The sequence below is a fragment of the Triplophysa dalaica genome, chromosome 20 (assembly GCF_015846415.1).
Source record: "Triplophysa dalaica isolate WHDGS20190420 chromosome 20, ASM1584641v1, whole genome shotgun sequence".
Taxonomy (NCBI): Eukaryota; Metazoa; Chordata; class Actinopteri; order Cypriniformes; family Nemacheilidae; genus Triplophysa; species Triplophysa dalaica.
This window is the reverse complement of record NC_079561.1, coordinates 19312210-19338217: the sequence shown is the minus strand read 5'-3', so window position 1 is coordinate 19338217 and position 26008 is coordinate 19312210. Positions and strand designations below refer to the sequence as shown.

Sequence of the window (26008 nt, the reverse complement as noted above, 5' to 3'; positions counted from 1 at the left end):
CATATTTTATGTTCACTATATACATTTTTGGTTGAAGTTTTCCTTTCACTACTGGCCAAGAGTAGAGAAGCTATTAGTGTAACAAACAGTTACTGCAGTAGAATCATTAAACACACACACACACGTATAATAAAGCTGGAGTCCGGTCCTCTCAAATGAGTTTCTAGTTCAGTAAGGAGGTGCAGTATAATAACTCTGTGTTCTGTTCAGCTGATCCTCAAGAGCCTTTCATGAATAAAACATGATGCAAAGGTGAGCGAGAGTTTCCCATATTTCCTTCTCTTCATCCCTCCATCCAATTAAAAAGCATCCTGACTTCACAGCAGGAAATCTCTCTCTCTCTCTCAGTCTCTCTCTCTCTCTCTCTCTCTCTCTCTCTCTCTCGCTTTCTCTCTCTCTCTCTCTCTCTCAGTCTCTCTCTCTGTCTCTCTCTGTCTCTCTCTCTGTCTCTCTCTCTCTCTCAGTCTCTCTCAGTCTCTCTCTCTCTCTCTCTCTCTCTCTCTCTTCTCTCTCTCTCTCTGTCTCTCTCTCTCAGTCTCTCTCTCTCTCTCTCTCTCAGTCTCTCTCTCTCTCAGTCTCTCTCTCCCTCTCTCTCTCTCTCTCTCTCTCAGTCTCTCTCTCAGTCTCTCTCTCTCTCTCTCTCTCTCTCTGTCTCTCGGGAAGCTGCAGCTATTTCTACCGTTGTGATTAATGTGTCAACGGTTACCTGCTGCAAACCCACACAAATCCATTAATTCCTCTCTTTTCTCCTCTCATCCCTTCTCTACATTGCTACACATTTACAAAGATATCTTAATGATATGTAGCGTCCAAAAGTATTTGGAAACATGTGTCACACAACAAAAAAGTAATTATTTCAATGAAAGCACACAGCTGTAACATTCACAGTCTTTAGGAAAGTAACCGAAAAATAAACTACAGTCATCCTTCATCAATTTAAAATCCCAATGGAATCAAACTGAATATTTTATGTCTTTATGATATCTATAAACAAGTTTTCTATACTTTTTGTATATCATGCATTATTGTTTTATTTGATTAAATTTTTTCTATCTTAATATATATTTGCACCATGTGTACACTTTCTTCTGCACAAAGCTCTTGTCACCGAGTCAAATTCCTTGTGTGTGTGTAAACATACTTGGTAATAAAGCTCCTTCTGATTCTGCTGTTTTAAATCATTTGTCTTGTACTGCTGTTCTTTTAAGAAGACTTAAATAACTGATATTAACCCTTATATTGACATGTTTATTAAATAAATGAGTAAATAATATATAGAGAATACGTCTGTGCATTGGCAAGGGGCTTGCGATACAATACATATAACAATAGACCTGTAAGAATAAAATATATTGCAATACTTTTTCTAAATAAAAACTGTAACAAGAAAATAAAGCTGAAAACACAACTTGCTCCGGACCACCTGGGGTATTTTTTAACATCCCACCAATAGAATCCATGACATAGCAGTAGACAAGATTATAGTTTCAATTAAACCAATAAAATTCCTCGTTACCTAGGCGTCGTCTCTGGAAACTGGAGCAGCACGCTCGTTCATGATTGAGAGAATGGCTGTGTGTATTGTATATGACGTTAAAAAGTGATAGTTGAGGTTGGACTATCAATACACTTTCATAAAAAAATATTGTGATAGCTTGTTGCATCAATACGCACAGAGAATATATAGGTTTTATTTAAACTGTATAAGAGGCTGAGAGCTCTCCATGGTGCTGAAGTCTCTGATTGGCAGTTGCTTATTAGTGTGTGTGTGTCTGTGTGTGTGTCTACAGCGGAAAGGACAGGACAGTAAACCCACTGTCTTCTGGACTCTTATAATAGGCCTCTCTGTTTGACTGGCACAAGCACACAGAAGAAGAAGAAAACGGGCACATAATTGCAGGATGGTGACAGCCTGCCCGCTGTGGATCATGTTGTTCTGTATATTGTTAGTTATAGTTAGTGCTGTAATTGTAGGCAGATTTCAGCTGAATCGTGGTGAGGTTAAGGGCCGAACACAAGGTGCAAAACTGACAAAACTGTGATATTCCTAAAATGATCAAAATATAATTGAATACACTTTAACTGTTACAAAAAAATGTGATTGATGCTTGACTCACTGCCACAATGTTTGGATGTTGTAGATGGTTGCCAAGGCGTTGCTACTGTATGTGTTTTCATGTGTTCTATTTATTTTATGATTTTCTCTTTTCCAGCATCTGAACAGTGACACTGCAACAATGTAAAATTGTGAGAAGTGCTCGAGAAATACTTTTGCATTGAAATGAATTGTTTGCTAGGCAGCTGATCGGGTGATGTTTTTAAGTTATTCTGGGTAATAAAAGCTTTTTTAAAGGAATAGTCCACCGAAAATGTGTCATCCATCACTTACAATTTAATATATATTTATTTATTTACTTTGGGTGTCTATAGTAGCATTAAAAATGCATAATGGGTCATTTATGTCTCTACCTGATTGGTGGTCCACGTCTGCTTGTCCGTCCATTCTCTGTGATTCCTGATGTACCACCACTGAATCTCTAGTGAATAGGACGGTGACCCCGCACCCCGGAACGAGCAGGCCATCTCCACATCCTGTCCGCTCTGTGTCGTGATGTCATGAGGGATTTCCGTGAAGAGAGCTGAGGAACACACAGAGAGACACGGTGAAATGCTTTTTTAACCTCTAAGTTAAGATTCCTCTATATAAAAATGTTTGCAAAACAACGTCACTTCAATTGTCAACACTCTTTCCCCGAGATACTGTAGCATTGTGCCATCAAACAGAACAGCCGGCAAAAGATCTTGAGCTTGATCAAACATCTAAAACAATGACATCAAGTAAACAAACATCGGTGAATAAAGTTGTTTCTGTAAGTGCGCAGGCTAAACATTCCAGCGTTTTGTTTGCCGTGACACAAACCCGTGCGCAAAACAAGCCTATCAGCAACTTCAGACAAACACAATTCAATTATCCCTCGTGTCAAAGGCAGGATGATACGAGCCCCCCTCAGCTGCCCCGAAACCAGAATAGAGACGGCACGAGAATGAGCTGAAATCAGTGTGAAAGAATAATTTCTTCCACCAGTGGGAGTCTCTCTTATCATTCCTTACAGTGCCTGCAGGGAGTGTTGAACACAGTTCAAAGAGAAAGAGCTCAGCGTCTCACACCTGACTGTCATACCATCAAACTGAGGAGGAGGCCGAGCCGTCTGGAATGGATGTGAATTCCTGGAAGATACGTGGGAAGATTGTACAGTTTACAGCCAATTCACCAGCTCAAAGATTTCAGTTGGCAAATGCAGGATTGGAAATACAGTTGCTTGTGTCGACGATCAAAGAGTTTACCAAACTTACACAGTGGTTTGGAAACGGTGTGTGCCAATTTTTTGCTGTAGATAATATTGCATTAAAATACTATGGTAATAAATGAATACCATAGTATTTATAAGTACACCCAGTATTAGCAACCTAAGAATAGTATCACATGTTGCTAACCACTAAAATGAGCTAAAGATCAGACACAGTGTGGGCAGTCAGATAAACGGCACGTTGGGGTCGCTCGCAGCGTGCGGTAGGGCAGCTTGTGCTCTCTCAAACGAGCCCGGTGTGAAATAAAGACGTGTCGAACAGAATCCTTCCACATACAGCTATTAACACACCCAAATCCTCTTAACTGCTTCCTTCAGAGCGGCTCTTCATTTACCCATAATCCCATTCAAACAGGCCCGGACGCAGTGGGGGGGTCACTGTCGAACCCACAGGGTGCCCGAGACGTCCGTCCAGACAAAAATTCATGATGGGAAATCCATCCTCGTTCAGATCACCGCCTGAAGATAAGATTTTTGCTCATTAGATATGTGCTGGTCCTAAACTGGCCATGTGCTGGTTTAAGCTGGTGCTGAGCTGGTCCTAAACTGGCCATGTGCTGGTTTAAACTGGTGCTGAGCTGGTCCTAAACTGGCCATGTGCTGGTTTAAGCTGGTGCTGAGCTGGTCCTAAACTGGTCATGTGCTAGTTTAAGCTGGTCCTGAGCTGGTCCTAAACTGGCCACGTGTTGGTTTAAGCTGTTCCTAAACTGGTCATGTGCTAGTTTACGCTGTTCCTTAGCTGGTCCTAAACTGGTCACGTGTTGGTTAAAACTGGTCCTAAACTGGTCATGTGCTGGTTTAGCTGGTCCTAAACTGGCCATGTGCTGGTTTAAGATGGTCATGAGCTGGTCCTAAACTGGTCATGTGCTAGTTTAAGCTGGTCCTGAGCTGGTCCTAAACTGGTCACGTGTTGGTTTAAGCTGTTCCTAAACTGGTCATGTGATAGTTTAAGCTGTTCCTTAGCTGGTCCTAAACTGGTCACGTGTTGGTTAAAACTGGTCCTAAACTGGTCATGTGCTGGTTTAGCTGGTCCTAAACTGGCCATGTGCTGGTTTAAGATGGTCATGAGCTGGTCCTAAACTGGTCATGTGCTGGTTTAAGCTGGTCCAAAACTGGTCATGTGCTGGTTTAAGATGGTCATGAGCTGGTCCTAAACTGGTCATGTGCTGGTTTATACTCTTCCTTAACTGGTCCTGTGCTGGTTTAAGATGGTCCTTAGCTGGTCTTAAACTGGTCATGTGTTGGTTTAAGATGGTCCTAAACTGGTTATGTGCTGGTTTAAAATGGTCATGAGCTGGTACTAAACTGGGCATGTGCTCGTAATGTGCTGGTCTAAGGTGGTCCTAAACTGGTCATGTGGTGGTTTAAGGTGGTCCTTAACTGGTCATGTGCTGGTTTAAGCTGGTCCTAAACTGGTCATGTGCTGGTTTAAGGTGGTCCATAACTGGTCATGTGCTGGTTTAAGCTGGTCCTAAACTGGTCATGTGCTGGTTTAAGATGGTCCTTAACTGTTCATGTGCTGGCCCAAGATGGTCCTAAACTGGCCACGTGTTGGTTTAAGCTGTTCCTAAACTGGTCATGTGCTAGTTTAAGCTGTTCCTTAGCTGGTCCTAAACTGGTCACGTGTTGGTTTAAGCTGTTCCTAAACTGGTCATGTGCTAGTTTAAGCTGTTCCTTAGCTGGTCCTAAACTGGTCACGTGTTGGTTAAAACTGGTCCTAAACTGGTCATGTGCTGGTTTAGCTGGTCCTTAACTGGCCATGTGCTGGTTTAAGATGGTCATGAGCTGGTCCTAAACTGGTCATGTGCTGGTTTAAGCTGGTCCTAAACTGGTCACGTGTTGGTTAAAACTGGTCCTAAACTGGTCATGTGCTGGTTTAGCTGGTCCATAACTGGTCATGTGCTGGTTTAAGCTGGTCCTAAACTGGTCATGTGCTGGTTTAAGATGGTCCTTAACTGTTCATGTGCTGGCCCAAGATGGTCCTAAACTGGCCACGTGTTGGTTTAAGCTGTTCCTAAACTGGTCATGTGCTAGTTTAAGCTGTTCCTTAGCTGGTCCTAAACTGGTCACGTGTTGGTTTAAGCTGTTCCTAAACTGGTCATGTGCTAGTTTAAGCTGTTCCTTAGCTGGTCCTAAACTGGTCACGTGTTGGTTAAAACTGGTCCTAAACTGGTCATGTGCTGGTTTAGCTGGTCCTTAACTGGCCATGTGCTGGTTTAAGATGGTCATGAGCTGGTCCTAAACTGGTCATGTGCTGGTTTAAGCTGGTCCAAAACTGGTCATGTGCTGGTTTAAGATGGTCATGAGCTGGTCCTAAACTGGTCATGTGCTGGTTTATACTCTTCCTTAACTGGTCCTGTGCTGGTTTAAGATGGTCCTTAGCTGGTCTTAAACTGGTCATGTGTTGGTTTAAGATGGTCCTAAACTGGTTATGTGCTGGTTTAAAATGGTCATGAGCTGGTACTAAACTGGGCATGTGCTCGTAATGTGCTGGTCTAAGGTGGTCCTAAACTGGTCATGTGGTGGTTTAAGGTGGTCCTTAACTGGTCATGTGCTGGTTTAAGCTGGTCCTAAACTGGTCATGTGCTGGTTTAAGCTGTTCCTAAACTGGTCACGTGTTGGTTAAAACTGGTCCTAAACTGGTCATGTGCTAGTTTAAGCTGTTCCTTAGCTGGTCCTAAACTGGCCACGTGTTGGTTTAAGCTGTTCCTAAACTGGTCATGTGCTAGTTTAAGCTGTTCCTTAGCTGGTCCTAAACTGGTCACGTGTTGGTTTAAGCTGTTCCTAAACTGGTCATGTGCTAGTTTAAGCTGTTCCTTAGCTGGTCCTAAACTGGTCACGTGTTGGTTAAAACTGGTCCTAAACTGGTCATGTGCTGGTTTAGCTGGTCCTTAACTGGCCATGTGCTGGTTTAAGATGGTCATGAGCTGGTCCTAAACTGGTCATGTGCTGGTTTAAGCTGATCCTAAACTGGTCACGTGTTGGTTAAAACTGGTCCTAAACTGGTCATGTGCTGGTTTAGCTGGTCCATAACTGGTCATGTGCTGGTTTAAGCTGGTCCTAAACTGGTCATGTGCTGGTTTAAGATGGTCCTTAACTGTTCATGTGCTGGCCCAAGATGGTCCTAAACTGGCCACGTGTTGGTTTAAGCTGTTCCTAAACTGGTCATGTGCTAGTTTAAGCTGTTCCTTAGCTGGTCCTAAACTGGTCACGTGTTGGTTTAAGCTGTTCCTAAACTGGTCATGTGCTAGTTTAAGCTGTTCCTTAGCTGGTCCTAAACTGGTCACGTGTTGGTTAAAACTGGTCCTAAACTGGTCATGTGCTGGTTTAGCTGGTCCTTAACTGGCCATGTGCTGGTTTAAGATGGTCATGAGCTGGTCCTAAACTGGTCATGTGCTGGTTTAAGCTGGTCCAAAACTGGTCATGTGCTGGTTTAAGATGGTCATGAGCTGGTCCTAAACTGGTCATGTGCTGGTTTATACTCTTCCTTAACTGGTCCTGTGCTGGTTTAAGATGGTCCTTAGCTGGTCTTAAACTGGTCATGTGTTGGTTTAAGATGGTCCTAAACTGGTTATGTGCTGGTTTAAAATGGTCATGAGCTGGTACTAAACTGGGCATGTGCTCGTAATGTGCTGGTCTAAGGTGGTCCTAAACTGGTCATGTGGTGGTTTAAGGTGGTCCTTAACTGGTCATGTGCTGGTTTAAGCTGGTCCTAAACTGGTCATGTGCTGGTTTAAGCTGTTCCTAAACTGGTCACGTGTTGGTTAAAACTGGTCCTAAACTGGTCATGTGCTGGTTTAAGCTGGTCCTAAACTGGTCATGTGCTGGTTTAAGGTGGTCCTTAACTGGTCATGTGCTGGTTTAAGCTGGTCCTAAACTGGTCATGTGCTGGTTTAAGATGGTCCTTAACTGTTCATGTGCTGGCCCAAGATGGTCCTAAACTGGCCACGTGTTGGTTTAAGCTGTTCCTAAACTGGTCATGTGCTAGTTTAAGCTGTTCCTTAGCTGGTCCTAAACTGGTCACGTGTTGGTTTAAGCTGTTCCTAAACTGGTCATGTGCTAGTTTAAGCTGTTCCTTAGCTGGTCCTAAACTGGTCACGTGTTGGTTAAAACTGGTCCTAAACTGGTCATGTGCTGGTTTAGCTGGTCCTTAACTGGCCATGTGCTGGTTTAAGATGGTCATGAGCTGGTCCTAAACTGGTCATGTGCTGGTTTAAGCTGGTCCAAAACTGGTCATGTGCTGGTTTAAGATGGTCATGAGCTGGTCCTAAACTGGTCATGTGCTGGTTTATACTCTTCCTTAACTGGTCCTGTGCTGGTTTAAGATGGTCCTTAGCTGGTCTTAAACTGGTCATGTGTTGGTTTAAGATGGTCCTAAACTGGTTATGTGCTGGTTTAAAATGGTCATGAGCTGGTACTAAACTGGGCATGTGCTCGTAATGTGCTGGTCTAAGGTGGTCCTAAACTGGTCATGTGGTGGTTTAAGGTGGTCCTTAACTGGTCATGTGCTGGTTTAAGCTGGTCCTAAACTGGTCATGTGCTGGTTTAAGCTGTTCCTAAACTGGTCACGTGTTGGTTAAAACTGGTCCTAAACTGGTCATGTGCTGGTTTAAGCTGGTCCTAAACTGGTCATGTGCTGGTTTAAGGTGGTCCTTAACTGGTCATGTGCTGGTTTAAGCTGGTCCTAAACTGGTCATGTGCTGGTTTAAGAGGGTCCTTAACTGTTCATGTGCTGGCCCAAGATGGTCCTAAACTGGTCATGTGCTTATTTTAACTGGTTATGAGCTGGTCCTAAACTGGTCATGTGCCTACCTACCTAGAAAATGCAGTTTTTTCTAATCTGTGATTTTTTGTTCTGAACCTAAAACTTCCCCACATCTCAAAAGAATGGTTGACACGGCAAGTGTGCTGTTCAACAACTGCGAATAAACTGTTGTCTGTTGAAAAGTAAAATGTTTCTAAAACATGTCAGAGACTCACATCAGACCTTCTCACTCTAAGCGTGGTTTTACTTGCGTCTTTTTCCTTCAGTAAACCTCATGTAATGTGTGTGCCGCAGCCGCGCTGGGACGGAGATGACAGGAAAGCGCTCGCTGTAATTACCGCTACCCGATCTGCATATTATAATTGGGGTCCTGGGGCATCATTATTTCAGAGGGAACGGAAGAAAGGGAGATGAGATACGAGAGAGACATCCGCGTAATCACAATCTCTATCAAAGAGTCTGCTTTCAGTGAAAACCTCATCGACCCAGCCCATCAGCTGCAGTCTCTCTCTCTCTCACAGAGATGAGTGTAAACGCCCTAAATATCACAAAAGAGTAGCGAGGAAGAGGTGGAGAACGGGTTCATTTGGTGGAGACGCTCATTTGAAAAAGCAGGCGGCAGGTTTCTCGGCTCGAGCCTTTGAAATGTGAATCTGAGGTTGATTGAGTTTAGATCAAAGCGTCGTGAAGGAGACGCTGCTGTGAAACACAATACACACACCAGAGCTGCTTTAAAATCCAACACAAATTCAACCATTTACTCGACAACATCATTCAGACAGCGTCGATAACCTTTACATTAATATCACTGTCCAACCCTTATTAAAACATTTAAACGCTTCACAAAATATAAGAAGCTAAAGGCATGCATATTTATCATTCATTCTAATTCATGTCCTTGATAACGAAATACAAGTATAAAGAATTTTAAAATGTAGGTCATAAGACACAGCAGCATTTTCACCCATCTGTAAATTCATAAATATTTATTTCTTATAATGTTCATAAAACAGTTTCCTTCTCGCTCCGGTCAACGGTTTCTTTGGGAATTGAAGCATCAAGGTTGGACGAGCATGTTCTTTATTAGGACGAAAAATCACACATGAGATCTCTTTACTACTTCAGTTATTCCTCCAAAACACCAATGAGATGGAGAGCAAAAGCTGAAAGTGACTGTTCATCCAAAAATGAAAAATCTTTCTTCCTTTATTCACCTTCCTGACATTTCAAACCTGTATGACTTTCTTTCTAACGCAAGACACAATAGAAGATATTTTGAAGAAAGTTGGTAACCCGACAGTTCTTTGTACTACCACTATTGTATGCACACAAAACCAATGCAAGTGAATGGGGATCAGTTAACAACATTCTTCAAAATATCTTCTTTTGTGTTCTGCGGAAGACAGAAAGTCATACAGGCTTGAAATGACAATGATAACAGAATTTTGGGTCAACAACCACTTTTAGTCTCATCTGGGTTTCAGATAAAGATGCCAACAATGTTTAAAAAACTGATCTCTGACTTGTCAAGTTTGCAATTAAAAGTCAATATCATTGAAGATCTCAAAATGAACGCAAATGTTTCTCATCGAATTAACCCAAATCAAGATTATTTTACCTCTGCAATCTGCATTCATTTTAAGCTTTCATACTCTACTTGTGTTATTTGGTTCCCTTTTAAGCAATTTCAGGTTTAAGTTGAACCCCGACTGAGAACTCTAAGCAATAACATTTTTCTCTTCTTACTTTCTCGACTCTGAAATCTCGTCTCAATATTGAACTGTTATGTGTATGTAAATGAGGACGCTGAAGAACATTCTCTATGGCCTTCAGACCAGCAGAGAGTCATGAAGGTGATCCAGTTCCTGTAATATGGATGTTGTTGACTCATTCTTGCCTGATTTATTCACCAAAATGACCTTAACACAACATACAGATTGTTTATGAACTGCACTAAGCAAAGCTGTAGCCTGCATTATCAACCAAAATAAGACAATAAAATGAGAATGTTGACTAGACTTCCTCCAGCTACTGTACTAAAACTAATCTCAACCTGTCCTCAGGAAGATACTGTGATTTCATGACAAATCATTGGAGACGTCTTGTGATTCACGCGTGGTCCTGCCAGGCAGAATTTCCGTCGCCTGGGGACATTTTTCTTCCTGTAACCTCCAGAGAAAGTACAAATGTGAGATTCTCTCCTCAAATCTCATCAATACCTGGACAAACAGACAGAGAACCCTGCCGGCGGATGTGCCGCGTGTCCGAGACACGGCCCTGTGATTTAACACAACGCTTTAAGACAACGACCACAAAGACAAATGGAGCAATTAACAAGTCAAACAATCGACACAGAGACCACTTCTGCTCTCTGTTTGGAGGACTTTTCTTCAGTTTTTGTGTGATTTAGTTTGTGCTTTATTTATTACATCCAATTATTTCACTACAATAACAACATCTTCAACTCGTGGAATTGGAATGAGTCACGTGGCTCATTTAATGGTGCTTTAAAACCAACTGTTACATGTAAAAAAGTGTTTCAAACGACAACTTTGAGGCTCTTGCATCGCATTTCTCGTGTGGGTCAGTGCATGCAAAGATGAAAGAAAGAGTTGGTGAAATCCTTGAAATGACGTGTTTATAATTCTCGACACCGGCGTGTCAAACGCGAGGCTAAGAGCTTTACTTCAAAGCAAACGTGCCGTTTAATCTCCAGCCTGCAAACACTTACCCCCCCACACACACATGAGCTCTCGTGGCAGTCAAGTGCTCCTGTTGCCCCTGGAAACCAGAGCTGGCGCCGCACGTACGATCACTATTTCAAGAGGGAAAAACACAGAGAAGCGACCGAGATATAGAAAAGAAACCTGAACTCAACCTGCACCCTATTCAGAGCCATGACTTCTGAAACTACAGAAAAACATTCCATAGCAATGAAAAATCTCCATGGCAACCATAACCATGTGAAGGAAAACTCACAGATGAGATCTTTTAGAATCATAATTTAAGACATCAATGAGAACAGCAAATACGTCTCAGATATTTCTCTTGAGAAAAGGAGTCAGAAATCTTTCAAATGTGTCCATTGAGTTTGAGAAGAGATGTCAATGATGTGTCAAACTGAGCTCAGATTTGTCTTGTCTGCAATCAGAACTCAATATTATTCTAGATCTCAATATCAACTCAATATTTACTCAAATCCAGATGATTTAACCTCTAAAATCTACATTCATTTTACGCCTCCATTTAATGGTAGTGACAATCACTGTACTGGAAGGTATTTTGATGAACCAAAACACATTTGTTCTAAATTGAATTGTCTACACTACTAATTGTGATTTTATATTATGCACTTTGTATACTGTAAAAGTGCAACAGAATACCTGAAACGACCACCTGTAGTGTATAACAGAGCACAGTGCATACTTCAATTAGACATGTATATTGTACACAGTAATGTCTACAGTACTTTGTGCAGTGTGCTCTGTTGTATAGTATAGGTTTTCATACTTTATGATGCCAAGGACCCCCAAATACGATTAACCTTTTGTGAGGGACCCCCTTTTCTAAGATACATAACAATCGATATTTTTTCTGTGTAAAAAAACGTTCAAAACTTTGTTGGATAAAAAGTAAATACAATATTAGACAGACAACACACATTGTTTCTAAACTTAAATAGTCTGCAAAAATTTCACTTTGAGTCTGAAAAAAGAAACTAGTGAGAAAAACTATTCAAATATAAACAATTCTGGAAACTATCCATAGCAAAAAAGCAGATAAACACTGTGGACTTTTTTTCCAAGAAAATTTCTGGGGGACCCCTTGCATCCTTCTGGAGGACTCCTGGGGGTCGCCGGACTCCAGTTTGTAAACCCCTGGCCTAGACGACACTGTGATCCTATAAATGTCACGAACATCAAAATACATCTCTTACTAGCATTTAAATATTTATTCAGTTATTATTTGGTATGTAATGTTTACTATTTACTGTATACTTACACTTATTTAAATCTATTTAATTGTATTAATCTAGTGTAGCGTCACTAAACTCCGCCCTCTCGCGGTGAGTTGTGGGTAATATCAGCAGATAATTGTCCATGAATTCGTACTTCGAATTTTCACCGGAAGCAATACTTTGAGAATACTCATTTCAGCAGACTATGATTTGGGACATACTAATTCTATTTTGGAATATTATTTAGGACAGATACTCGGATCTGATGTGAATTGGGACTCAGGTAGTATTTCTTCAGGGAAAACACATACACACACAAGTCACATACTGTGCACACTACTGCAGCATGAAATCATAACAGACCCATATTATTTTAAAAAAGTATGCAGTATAAAGCATATACTGTGAAGTACGCAATGCACTAGGATTCTGTTGTGATGAAAGTGAGGGTACACAAACCTGCGGTTAGATCATCACTCCGGTCATTTCCATCACTGTGTGTGTGTGTGTGTGTCAGAGGGCTCGTGCCGGCTGTGTCTCTATATCACAGGACAGTGTGTTAGTGTTATTTATGTCAGTGGGAGGACAGGAGACACTGGTGTGAGAATATGATGAATGTGCAGTGACTTTTTACATTATCAGTGCTGTATCTTCTCATATAAATCACACAGTATCTCCTGTAAGTCGCTCACATTTATGAACTCATTCAAACAGTACGAAACACAAAATGAAACTCGAATCAATCTCTTTTTACCTGATGGTCAATGAAATGGGCTAACAACAAAACATCATTTAAATCCAAATATTTGCTGTCACATTGTACTGTTTTACCCTCTCTCTCTCTCTCTCTCTCTCTCTCTCTCTCTCTCGCTAGAACATAAAACACTCAATAGCTAATTTTAAATGAATGGAAGGAGTTTATAGATACAGTAAAGCAGGTGATGAATGGTGTTTGCTAAGGCAAGAATAACTATAACTATTATTCAGACTTAGTATTAAATGATGTCACAAAAGTCAAATCCTGCACCTCCTGTGCAACAGACATAAACGCTCCGAAACCTCAAACCATGCCGTCTTTACAGAAGAGCTTGAGCTATTAACTTTTTTAACAAATTACACATTCAGTTTGTCTGGAAATAAAACAAGTATGAAAAAATACAAAATAACATTTAAAAACGGACACTGAATCAAACCCTTAGCAACAACGCAGCAATGCTCTGACAACCATCATCTACACGCTAACATCATGTTTTATACATGAAATCAACAGGCGCTTATGTTATTCAGTTATATATACAGCTGCAGAAAAATTAAGAGATCCCTCCAGTTTTGTCTTTGAAAATCATTTTTGCATGTATTGTGTCTACTTGTTGAATTTGAACAGAAACATATCTAAAGAATGACTGACTGAGGCCCTGTCCACACGAACACAGGTATTTTCAAAACAACTGCTTTTGAAAACTCCCGTCAAGGATGAAGATTTTTAGAAATTCCAGTTTCGGAGTTGCAGGCTTCTGATTGGCCAACACGGCTTTATGGTAAGGGTTATATCGGCACCTGTTGGTTTGGCCCTTTTGACAGCGCTTTCTGGAGTTTTTTTTACCCGTGTACATGTAGACAAGAGAGTAAGCAAAGATTCATGAAAGCTGTGAAAAAATATTCAAATATTAATTTTTGAACTGATCCTAAAATACATGTAGAAACATTAGAATTGTGTTGTTTAAGCTATACAACTAACTTGTTTTCTTTACACTATTCAACATCTGCAAACATTGCATCTTATTTGTAATTTTGATCGGTCAATTTATTGCGTATAAATGTAAATAAAAAATATTTTGGGGGGGGGATTTGGGAGAAATGTTGTCACTAGTTCACAGAAATATATTTATATATTTTTTTAATTTTGGAGTGTTATCTTAATTTTCCCTATGGCTGTGTATATATTAATTCTCACCATTAGAATATGCTTTAACAACTAAGACAAAATATTAAATACAGTTGAATGAAACACAAGAGAAAGAAAGCACGCTGGACGTCTTCAAACTGAATTTTAGTCTGGTTCCATCCCACGCTATAAAGCTGCTGGTCTTTACACGCGCTGTAATAGTTAACCTCGGTTGCTTTAAAGACAGGCTGTTTAAATGTCACATTTTTACTGCAGCTGTGTTTTATGAGGACTGCAGAACATCACTTGAAAGAGAGAAAATCTTTAGCTAGAGGAGGACAGCGTTCAAGAACTTCACCATTTCACACGCTCGGTGGGGATCTTATCGGATGTATCCATGACAACGGCGAACCCCAATGATATACGACACAAATTTAACATCGTTCTAAATGAAGATGCATCTGTGTTCTTCAGTGATGATGAAGGTTATGCTAAACACAGGCAGCCGTGTGTATATTACACAACTGCAATGAACTGCAGACGTGGATTAGCGTTTGTACAAAAATATGAAGAAAATGTAACAAATGCAATATGTGGTTAAACATTGTCGTTTCACCTTGACACTGAAATAACGCAAAGAAAATACATGTTGCAATGTGAGCGCCGTTTGCTTAATTATTTGCATCTGCCTTTTTTCTAAAAAAGAAAAGAAAAACTATTATTGCTGTTTCAGTTAATTTAGATTCATCCACCCACACAAACCACAATAAACAATATCCAGACAAAATCAAAGCAGAAAGAAAGGTCAGATATTATGTGTGACAGATGAAGATATCTACCACAATAAACCCACCCAAAGCCATCAGACAACCCACCCACAGACAGACTGAGAGCAGATAGAGGAGTGATAATGATCACTGGACGAGCTTGTGTTCACAGATATCTGTACTTGATTTTAATCTTGTGATTATTGTGTGAAGGTTCAATGCCTCGGGATGAACACACACATGAATATCAGCAGACGCAAACATCAGACGTTCTGAAGCTACAAAACGCTTTTGTTGTGAATTCACTGAATGTCCACAAAATGACACTGTGTGGGAGATGAAGACTATTTCTCATACTGAACAAACCGCTCGCACATAGAGTATTAAACTTCAGCGTAAAACACTTCTGACTATGTGTGCTATGGATTTGAATGTCAAGATCATGTGACCTGTAAAGAGTCGAGCCGTTTTATAGATACAAACATGCACACACACGGGAAACACGCGTAGTTTGTGCCAATCTCATAAAAATCTTGAGACCCCATACAGTAGTATTGCATACGTCACATCTTGAAAGAGTGTTTAGTTTGATCACATTTATTAAAGAGAGATACAGCTGTATGATTATTTCCATAAATAGATGAGCTGTTGGAGCAGGGCTGACATAACTACAGCACGAGCACACAATACATCATCACATTAACCCTTTGTGTTGTTAACATTATGCCCATACGTGCAGATTGCCAAAAAAATCACAGACTTAATTTGACTTACTGCATGCGGTTCATGTCAGGCATCTTTAAGTGCTGCGACCGCGGCATCTATCAGTTTCAAACCATCTCAAAATCCAGCGTTATATTCAGCGTTAATATAACATTCAACACCCAAATGCAGTGAGCAAACAAACACCTGAACTTCCATTAGCCGGTTGAAGCGACATTGATGGGTGTGCTCTTTCACACGCTGCCTGTTTGGCGTGTGGTCTTTTAATCGGTGACTGACACGTGGGCCTACTTTAACGGGAGAATGGCCAATAAAAGGAATATAAACTGTAACGAACCAGGGATCTAGATTTATAAAAACTTTCCGAGTGCTGGAGTGGTGGGGGAGTGTATCAAGCACAGAAATACAACGTCATACGTCCAACTTGTTTTTTAACAAGTCGAATATGTTAAGTATGTGAAGCCAGCACGTTTAACAGTGTAAAGAAGTCAGAATGCATGACATAGCATGATAGCTCATCTTTAAAGTAAACATGTTTCATACTTATATCCGTCCACTTACTATATAATTTTTACAAATCAAATCAATAAACGTTTTAGATGCATTGTGTGTTTAAAACTCGTTGTGTTGGTATAAAAAGGCCTTGAGGCATTCTGAGCATATTTGCTCCCTTCATCTCAAATCTGGACATTCTGTAAGGACTGCTACAGCTGATCTTGGATCAGGGGGTAGGAACGGCTCTTTGGACATCATTCCAGCTGATTTGTCCTCTGAACAGCGTCCCGTGAGGATTAGTTAACATGCGGCTTTCTGCACCAGCACCTGAAGATCAACACAAGCTTTTTGGAAAACATGGAGTCCCGGGAGTTGAACAAAGCTGCGAGACTTTCCTGGCCGACGCTCAGCACATTCAGCGTGACATTGACAAACGACACACGCAGGCAGACATGTGCAGCCTCCTCTGAATGCAACCAAAGCAGACAGCTGTACACTTCTGCACACCAATAACCACAGCAGAGAGAGAGAGAGAGAGAGAGAGAGAGAGAGAGGGACTGGAAAGAGAGAATAAATCTTTTCTAATTCTTTCAATAACAGATCTTTCTGTGTAAACTAAAAGTGACTCGTGTTCAGATTAACAGCGGTGGCTAATTCTGAGAGATGTTTATGAATTAAATATTTCCTTCAGTAATCATGTGTAAATTTAACCTAATTAAATCTTTACAGTGCAAAACTGACACAACAATGAAACATTACAGCTGTTGTTATTATAAAAAAGCACCCAGCACGAACGCCAAATAACTGAGAAATACAGCAGCCGTCACTTTTGATATGGAGTCACACATCAAGAGTGTACGATACATCTTCACATCAGTCTGATGCTAAACACTCTATTAGTAACACAACAAAACATCAAGAGCAAAGCGTTTCATGAGAGATGACTGCACTAACAGAGCGTATAACACGCATGACGGACACTTCACTCTTCATGACCGATCCATTGCTAAAAAATCTGTCATTTGATTCTCAACCACAATTATGATTGAGAATATATCAAGTTCTGATAAAGGTTAAACTTGAAGGGACAGTTCATTCAAAAATAACAATATACAGGCCGGTTGGTAACATGAATCGGTAATGAATCATACGAATCACACAGTCTGCTTATTGATGTGCAAAATGAATATTTCCTCAGTAAAAACATCAATAATAGGATACTGTTTGATTATTTAGGAATGTTTATTAGTGAAGAGTAAAGAGTTGTACAGGCCCGGGTAAACTTCTAAATACCTCAATATGTCTGTGTTATCAGAAATACATCAAAACGTGGTGCTTTATTTTAAAACGAAAATACTGTTGTTTTGACAGTGGAAGTGTGATCATAAATTGGTGATATATCTTTAGCTCTAATTTTAATTTAATTTAATTTAGAGTTTACATTTCAATAAATACTTTAACTATACGGTGGCCATAAGATTTGGGATCAGTATCACATTTTGGCATTTTGGATAGTTTCGGCAAGATATTAAAAGTAATATATTAATATATGAAAAACATTAGATCTGAATACAAACCTACATAGAATTATTAACAGAATCCCTAATGGACATCTTATGAAACAACTTGCAATAAAACTCTCAATAAAATTACTTAGATTTTACTTTCTGTAATCAAATGTATTTACTGTAAATTCCAGCTATGCAAAATTGTGAAAAGAGCTATAAAAATATATTTGAATTGAATTGTCAGTTCAAGTGTGACACTCACAAAACTAGTCAAGGTCATTACTAAAAGGGAAACAAGATTCTCTTGACAATCCCACATTTAGAAAGTTAGTCCAATTTGGAAGGGAGATCCGCGTATTCCTTCTGTGATATGAGCAACGGTTTTCAAAACACTTTATCAAAACTCCTGAATTGTATATGTCACAAATGGTTCATGATGTGTCAGATTGTAAACACGTCTCGTAGCAGGTGACAGCGTCAGTGTATACGCAGCTGTGACAGACCTGTCATTGACCATTCGCCTCATTCTCTGGTCGACACGTCCTCGGGCGGCTGTAATCGTCTCGCATTTCTCTCCAGAATCGCCTCATCAACCTCAATCTATAGTATAATGTCATGGGACGACTGGCAAGATAAAGAGACGGCCCGGTCACGGGCAGCAGCTCATCTCACAGGCCTCCGGCCACACAAAACATGTCGTGTTTCACAAGCAATACGCCTCTTAAATGTGCAGCTCAGAAAATCAATGAGTCAAAGAAATAACAGCACGTTTCATCATGGACTTAATGGTTCATGTGGATCCTCCATGATTATTTATTGCTAGAGCATTTCTATCTGAACATGTTGTAATGTTTATCGAAAGTTGATCAAAAATAGCCATTTTTCTCATGTTTGCCATGTTGCTCCAGTGTTCTGGGTGTCTGCATACAGGCCAACCCCTCGCCTCCTCCTGCAATATAAATGGGACATTTTATTTTCTCTCTTATCATCCACAAAACTCAACATAAAAATAAATAAAAACAGAATAAACTGCATTATATAAGCCTGAAGACACACACACCAGCATCTCAGATATCTTCACTGCATCACACAAGCTCACATTCAACATCCATATAAAGAACACAGACACACACACCAACAGAAACACGCACAAACACACAAAAACACAGACAGAAGCAAATAGCACACATACACACACGCATGCGCACACAGAGACAGCGAAACGTACACACACATAAGCACACACACAAACACACAGACAGCGAAACATACACACACTGACAGACAGAAGCACACACGCACACACACACAGTGAAACATACTCACACACACACACACACACACACACACAGACAGACAGAAGCACACACACAGAGGAACATACGCAGACAGACAGAAGCACACACACGCATACACACACAATCACAGACAGCGAAACATACGCACACACACAGACAGAAGCACACACACGGAGAAACATACGCACACAGACAGAAGCACACACACACATACACACACAATCACAGACAACGAAACATACGCACACACACAGACAGAAGCACACACACGGAGAAACATACGCACACAGACAGAAGCACACACACACATACACACACAATCACAGACAGCGAAACATACGCACACACACACAGACAGAAACACATACACGGAGAAACATACGCACACAGAAAGAAGCACACACACGCATACACACACAATCACAGACAGCGAAACATACGCACACGCACACAGACAGAAGCACACACACACATACACACACAATCACAGACAGCGAAACATACGCACACACACACAGACAGAAGCACACACACGGAGAAACATACGCACACAGACAGAAGAACACACACGCATACACACACAATCACAGACAGCGAAACATGCAAAAGACATACAGACAGAAGCACAGACACACACAGACAGAAGCACAGACACACACAGACAGAAGCACACACACACATGCACGCATACACACAGTCAGCGAAACATAGGCACACACACAAGGCGCTGGTGAATCGTTAAAAGTAAAGAGAGAGGACCATAGAAAGTTGAATGAATTATTAAATGCAACAGAAATGAAATGAATAAACAAACAGATGAAGTAGCCACATTACACCCCCGCATGACACCAAACACACACAGACATCTTCTTCACACCACAGTCTCTCCCTAACCAAACACACAACTGCAGAAAAACTCTGAAAGACAGAAACCTTTACATATAAAGGCAAAGCTTTTAATCACCGAAGCGAAGCAGGACTATGCATTCAGTATGTTTACCTTCCACTGCCTTGACCTTTGATCTGACATAAACATCCTAAGCATACAGCAAGATGTGAAAAAGCAGCAAGATACAGCCTGCAATTTCAGCCTCTTTTGGGTGCAGAACACATCATACGGTTTGTGTTCGGTCCATCGACTGTCTGCGAGAGGCCATAAAAACAGCTACAGCATGAGAGCAGGTGGCGGTACAAGTGTGTGTGTGTGTTTGGCGAGAGCTCAGGTAAAGCGGCTGAATAAGTGAATGTTGGGTTGTAAACAGAGCTAATTAAACAGGCTTATTTAACGTCGCACGTCTTCATTTGTCCCGTTCTGTAGCAATTGTGCGAAGTCCCGACACTCAACGCGCACGCTTCAATTAACCCGAGCGCTGGAACGCCACAGATCATCTTCACTGCTGTGTCCTGTGGATTCAGCACTCACGGGCAAACAAAAGACCAGCGGCGAGTGTTTGAGAGAGTGTGTGAAGCTAAAGCTCTGTTTGGAGAGGACATGGAGTCCAATCACTCATCGCTCTCTCTATCTCTCTCTCTCTGTGCCAGCAGACGATTCCTGCCAACGGCTGCCCAGGAGCTGTGTGACGGCCGGCCTGGCAGAAATCTGTCTAATGTGAGATAAGGTAGCACCCTTCTGAGGATAATTCAGACTCTCCATCTTTCTCTCTCTCTGCTCTTTACATCAAGGCAGGAGGAAAAGATGGCCGTCACAAAGAGAGGAAAGACTAGACCATAAGCTGCCTGAGAACACAGAGAGAGAGAGAGAGAGAGAAGCAAAGACACATGGAGAAAGAGAGCGAGAGACTGAAAGGAAAAATTAAGAATGAAAGGAAAAATTTGAGATACGAAATCCAAAAAAGAATGTGTCAGCAGCACCTCACATCAACTGATAGATTTGATAAATATTTGACAAATGTACAAATAAAAAGAGAGCAAGACAAAGAGAGAGAAAGAGAGAAATAAAATAGAGAGAGACTGAAATGACAAATTAAGGATAAAAAAGAAGAATGAGAGATAACAGCAAAAAAAAGAATGAAAGACATAAAAATCAATGTGTACCGGCAGCACCTGATATGAACAGTAAAGAATAGATTTGATAAATATTATCAAATACACAAAAAAGAGAGTCAGAGATTAAAATAGAGACAAAGAGAGAGACTAAAAGCACAAGTTAAGAATTAAATGGAAAAAACACACACAAAAATGGAACATAAAAGAAGAGAAAACAGAACAAGCGTGTGTAGCAGCATCGCATAACATTTAACCATCACAAAAATTTGGTAAATTTTTTAAGAAAACACATGAATTATAAATCATAAACGCATTCAAATCAACTTCTACACATTTAATTAAATGCTCAACGGGAATCAAAGATGAGCGAACGCCTCCAGATAAACACACACACACACACACACACACACACTGATTGGATGTCTCACTGTGAAACAGAGACAGACAGGTGAGAGAGATAGTGACCAGTGAATGACAAGAGGTTCAGGGTCTGGAACACATGCTGATCTGACAGTTAACCCATTGACTTCTTGTTAAGTGAAATAAATGACCGTCCGTCTTTAAACTGTCTGAGGCTTAAAGAGATACTACTCTCAAGAAGGAAAATCGTTAACTCACTTTTCATGTCATCCCATACCTGAATTTAGTTTTTATGTGGAACACAAAAGAAGATATTTTGAAGAATGTTAATGATCATACAATACTGAACTCCATCCTCTGCATTTTGATTGGTTGCATTTTAAAATGGCACTGGCAGGAGACTGACAGTTGAAAGGGAGGAGTTAACGGATGCTCCGCCCAAGCTTTCTAACATTCGTCATTTAAGATGGATAGTCAGTAGAGGGGGAAAGTGCACTTTCAGATTTTAACTAAAGATCATGAGCACACAAATTTTAAAAGAGATGACCCATTGATCAAGTATTTACAAAAAACGCTGCAATATTTCATGAAAAAATAGGAATCCATTTTTTATTTCATTGGGACTTTATAGTATTAAAATTCCTGAAAAGCTGGTCTGACCCACACGAAACACTCACTGTTTTAAATCCTCTATTCTGCTGTCTCTCATTCCTTGAAGAAACTGCATTTCTGAAGTGTTTCCGAATGTATTATTTTACCGCAGAAGGAACCGAGAAAATGAGAAATGAAGTTGAGCCAAAAACATTCCCCAAACTAAATCTAAATCTAAAGCTATAGTCCTTTTCGAGCCGAACGATGTTCCCTAATAGCCTCAATATTAAAAATGCTTTTTTTACTATCTGTTTTAGGTCTGTTTCAAAGCTTGATGTGCTCAATTGTGGATTGTAAGGTTAGCTTACTAGCAACAAACTAATTAAAAAATGTATTGCATTGTGGGTTGAGACTTTCGTGCAATTGTGATCTTAAAAAAATATATAAAATATGAATAAAATATGACAGCTTTTATTTTTCAATAAAAAATGAATGTCATTTAGAAGCTTACTATTAAAACTCTGTTTAAACTAGGACGCTGCCTTCAGAAGGCACTATCTATGTAGACAGCTCACTAGAGTACTATAGGGCTTGTTTTTCTTTACTGACCAAACAAACAAAATTATTGATAAAAAATATAATACTATAAAATAAGACTTTAACTTTCAACATTGTAATTTCACAGCCGGGTGGTCATATACGACCAGTGTTATCCACATGAACAAGTTCATCACCATCATCATTATATTTATAACTAATAACTTCAACATCATAAACTCTTATGACTCTATAATGCACATCGAACGGAATCTGAAAATAAATTAATTTACAATGTAGCTAGATTACACACACACACACACGTCCTTCATGCAAGTCTTACATCAGTGAAGTGCACACACGTGTGAATCGTGACTGCGTGTGGGCTGTAAGACACACCGTCACACCGTCCGTTTTTCAGAGACACAGAAACATGCAGGAGAGATTGAGAGAGCGCTGAATTAAAGTGCACAAGACAAAGCGCCATCCAGCGAATAAAAATCAAACAAAGCGGCAAAAAATGTCAGTGGTCAGTGCTGTGAGTGACGGCTACTGAAATTACTGTCAGTGTGTGTGACCGGATAAAGTTTCTGGTGTGTGTGTGTGTGAGACAACAGTTATTATCTTGAGCTGACTGTAGCTGTTTCTTCACAGTAAAAAAAAACAGGAACCGACGTGTTAAAATCGGCAAAGAACATTTACTGCAGAGACCTCGCATACAAACACACAAACACTGTGAGAAATACTCATTTTTCAAAGGGATCTTAATCGGATTGTTCACCCAAAAATGAAAATTCTGTCATGAATTACTTACCCTCTATATTTCCCAACCTGAATAAATGTCTTTGTTCGGTTGAACACAAAAAAAGATATTTGGACTAATGTTAGCAACTGACAGTTCTGGGGCACCATTTACTATCATAGTAGACTGAATTAAAATGGTAGTCAAATGTTTTTTTTTCCTACTATGGTAGTAAATTGTGCCCCAGAAATGCCAGTTGTTTACATTCTTCCAAATATCTTTCTTTGTGTTCAACAAAACAAAGAAATGCATATAGGTTTGGATCAACTTGAGGATGAGTAATTAATTAAAGAATTGTCATTTTTGGGTGAACTAAAGTAACGTTCCTACATTTTTCTATGGATTTGGGGAATGACATTTGATGCAAACAGTTCTTTCTAAATGCACCCGTGAATAAAATACAACTTTGGCCTCTTTTTGTGAAAGAACATCAATCATCAATCATCTTTCCTTCAGCTTTTGACCGACCACAGCACACACACATACAAAAAAACACAACACTTTGGGGTGAATTACAGGGTTAAAGGTGAGATAATCAGGACAGATGAGTCGGAGACCTCTACACAACCAGAGAGCAGAAAACAACTCTAGACATCGTCAGTGAACAAATTTAAACAACTCAAATTCACAAATCTAAAGTGAACAGGATTTTGAGTTCTTACTGGCTTTATTAGTAAGTACAGCACAGACCGAGTGTAATTTTCAGAGTAAAATGGCTGAAGACGTCAGGATGTTTGGAGCTCGGATGCATTAAGATGCACTTTCACAATCGCTCTATGAAACGCGAGTGTAGATGAAAACTCTCTGGGTGAAGAAAATGAGATTCAAGCTCAAGCCATTGCTATTCATGTGATGTGTGCTGGTGTTAGCGCGAGGTCTAATGGGTCTCCACTCTTTGTTTCCTTACTATGAGGTCAGAGGAAAACAGGGGTTTAAAGTTGCTGTTGACATTAATTAAGGCTTGTTACCGAACACAACAGTTTTCCCAGCAGGCTTAAAATAAAGGTAAAGCTATTGAATACAGCAACAGCAGCTGATCACGACACAATGACAGCATATCTGTTTCACATAAACGAACAATTACACAAGAACATTCTGGCTGGCCTGAGTGGGCGAATGTCATAAAATGTCGATCAACATCGAATCTAAAATCTAAAAAATATACTTTGCGTAAGTAGACAGCCTCAAGAGATTTCTTTACACTGTGAAATTACTTTCACGAATAAACGCTCTTCCGTAAATTATCATTACTATAATGCAACCTTTTTTAAACACAAATGATCTATTGTAGCAACATATTAACAACATATTAGTAAAAAAATAAGCTCAGTAATGAAAATAAGAAGCTATGCACTACAGCAATGAGATTTGTGGAAAAATTAGCTTGTTTGTCTTTACAAAAAAATTAAGTAAAATATAATTTGTCATTTCTTACATTTGATGATGGGGTGGGACCTGTGCATTGATGCAAATATACTTTAGCTGCTTTTTGAAGACCCTAGCAGGTCGAAATTTATACTTTGCTCATTCAAAAGTGGATAAATCAACCAATGCAAATACACGCAGGGACCTCTGATCTGTATAACAGAGCCTTGAGTTTAATCCTATAGTGCAGATCTTACAAATTGTCCAGTCTTTAGTTCATACCAATACACAGGCCTGTATGTCATCTAATTCAAACATCACTTTTCAAGATTCCAACTTCTCTTTTTAATATTCCTCATGAATATCTAGCCCGATCACATTCTGCCCTTTAATTTCATGGTGAGCGACCCACAATCCCGTCTGTGAACGCTTTCATCGGTTTGATGCCTGCCTGGCTTCATCAGCTCTGCTTTATTCAATGCATTAGTCATCTATTGTTCATGCAACTGTCATAACTTCACGTATGAATACTGAATGTTCATGCGAGACACATTCTTTATATTTTTCAGTGCATTTCGTATTCATAAATCCTATATAGTACTGTATATTTAGAAATGTGTTAATGTGTTGCACTTCCCATTTCCATCATACTGTACAATGGAATTATAGCATTGCCTAAAATTAATATTTAAACTTTGTTTTTTTAGAAATCACATAAAGAATAAGACGTAACTGTATTTAATAAATGTTATGGAATATACCCAGATGGTAATTCTATTACCCCTAGTATAGTATCCATTCAGTACAATAAAAGCTCATACCATGACAGAACTAAAGAACATATGGTTTATTTGTAAGGCTTAATAGCTGTGGAACACCAATTTAAACAAAGGTAATGCTATGATTGAATTCACACTACTATGATGATAATAAATTGGTATTTTTAAATTTCTAAATCAAAATACCAAAGTATATATATGGCAATAAATCATTATTATGGCATATAATAAAGTTCCCAGGTATTACCGTCACAGTCTCATGGTGACACCTGTCAATGATGATGGCACGGATCTGAGGGACTGGATGTGTTGAAGATGCACCTGCTTTGCGCATTACCACCACTGCTCCGTTTACGCAAGGTTCGGGTCAAAAATTACACCACCTGCAAGCTATTCGCGTACAGAACCCGAACAATTCCGCAAAGCTTACCGTTGCTGGATATGTGGTTTTCCACGTCGTCGCTTCCAGCTTGTCTGAGACTGGCACTAAGTTGGATGTAGAGTCCCACACAGTGTAAACTCCTCAGAATCACTCCAAACGCGCCCATCACTGCTCCCTGTCAAGCACTCTTTTACATCAGGTGAAAATACACGGCTTTAAGAGATAAATCCAGGTGTGCTGAGGGGTTTCTGGCGGGCTTTGTTCTGACAGGAGAGAGTGAGAGCGGCTGCTTTCCTTTGCAGTCGCCCACTGACGCGCTTTGATTCTCCGCGAGGACAAACCAGCCGGATCTAACCGACGCGGCGGAAGGACACAGCGCTGGGAGAAGGTAGTGAAATTGGGGAATTTCAATTAAGCG

At 40.1% G+C, this 26008-nt stretch overlaps 1 protein-coding gene across 1 annotated transcript in view; it reads right to left on the bottom strand.

The window, feature by feature from the left end:
- The window catches only part of LOC130409150 (V-set and transmembrane domain-containing protein 2-like protein), a 30800-nt gene extending 4853 nt beyond the window's left edge, over positions 1-25947 (bottom strand). The window contains exons 1-2 of the mRNA XM_056732860.1: positions 25639-25947; positions 2470-2639 (exon numbers count right to left, since the gene is read on the bottom strand). Of these exons, the coding sequence (XP_056588838.1) occupies positions 2470-2639; positions 25639-25756 (288 nt within the window). The 5' untranslated portion in view covers positions 25757-25947. The remainder of the gene's footprint in view (positions 1-2469; positions 2640-25638) is intronic.
- Between the last annotated feature and the right edge of the window lie 61 nt (positions 25948-26008).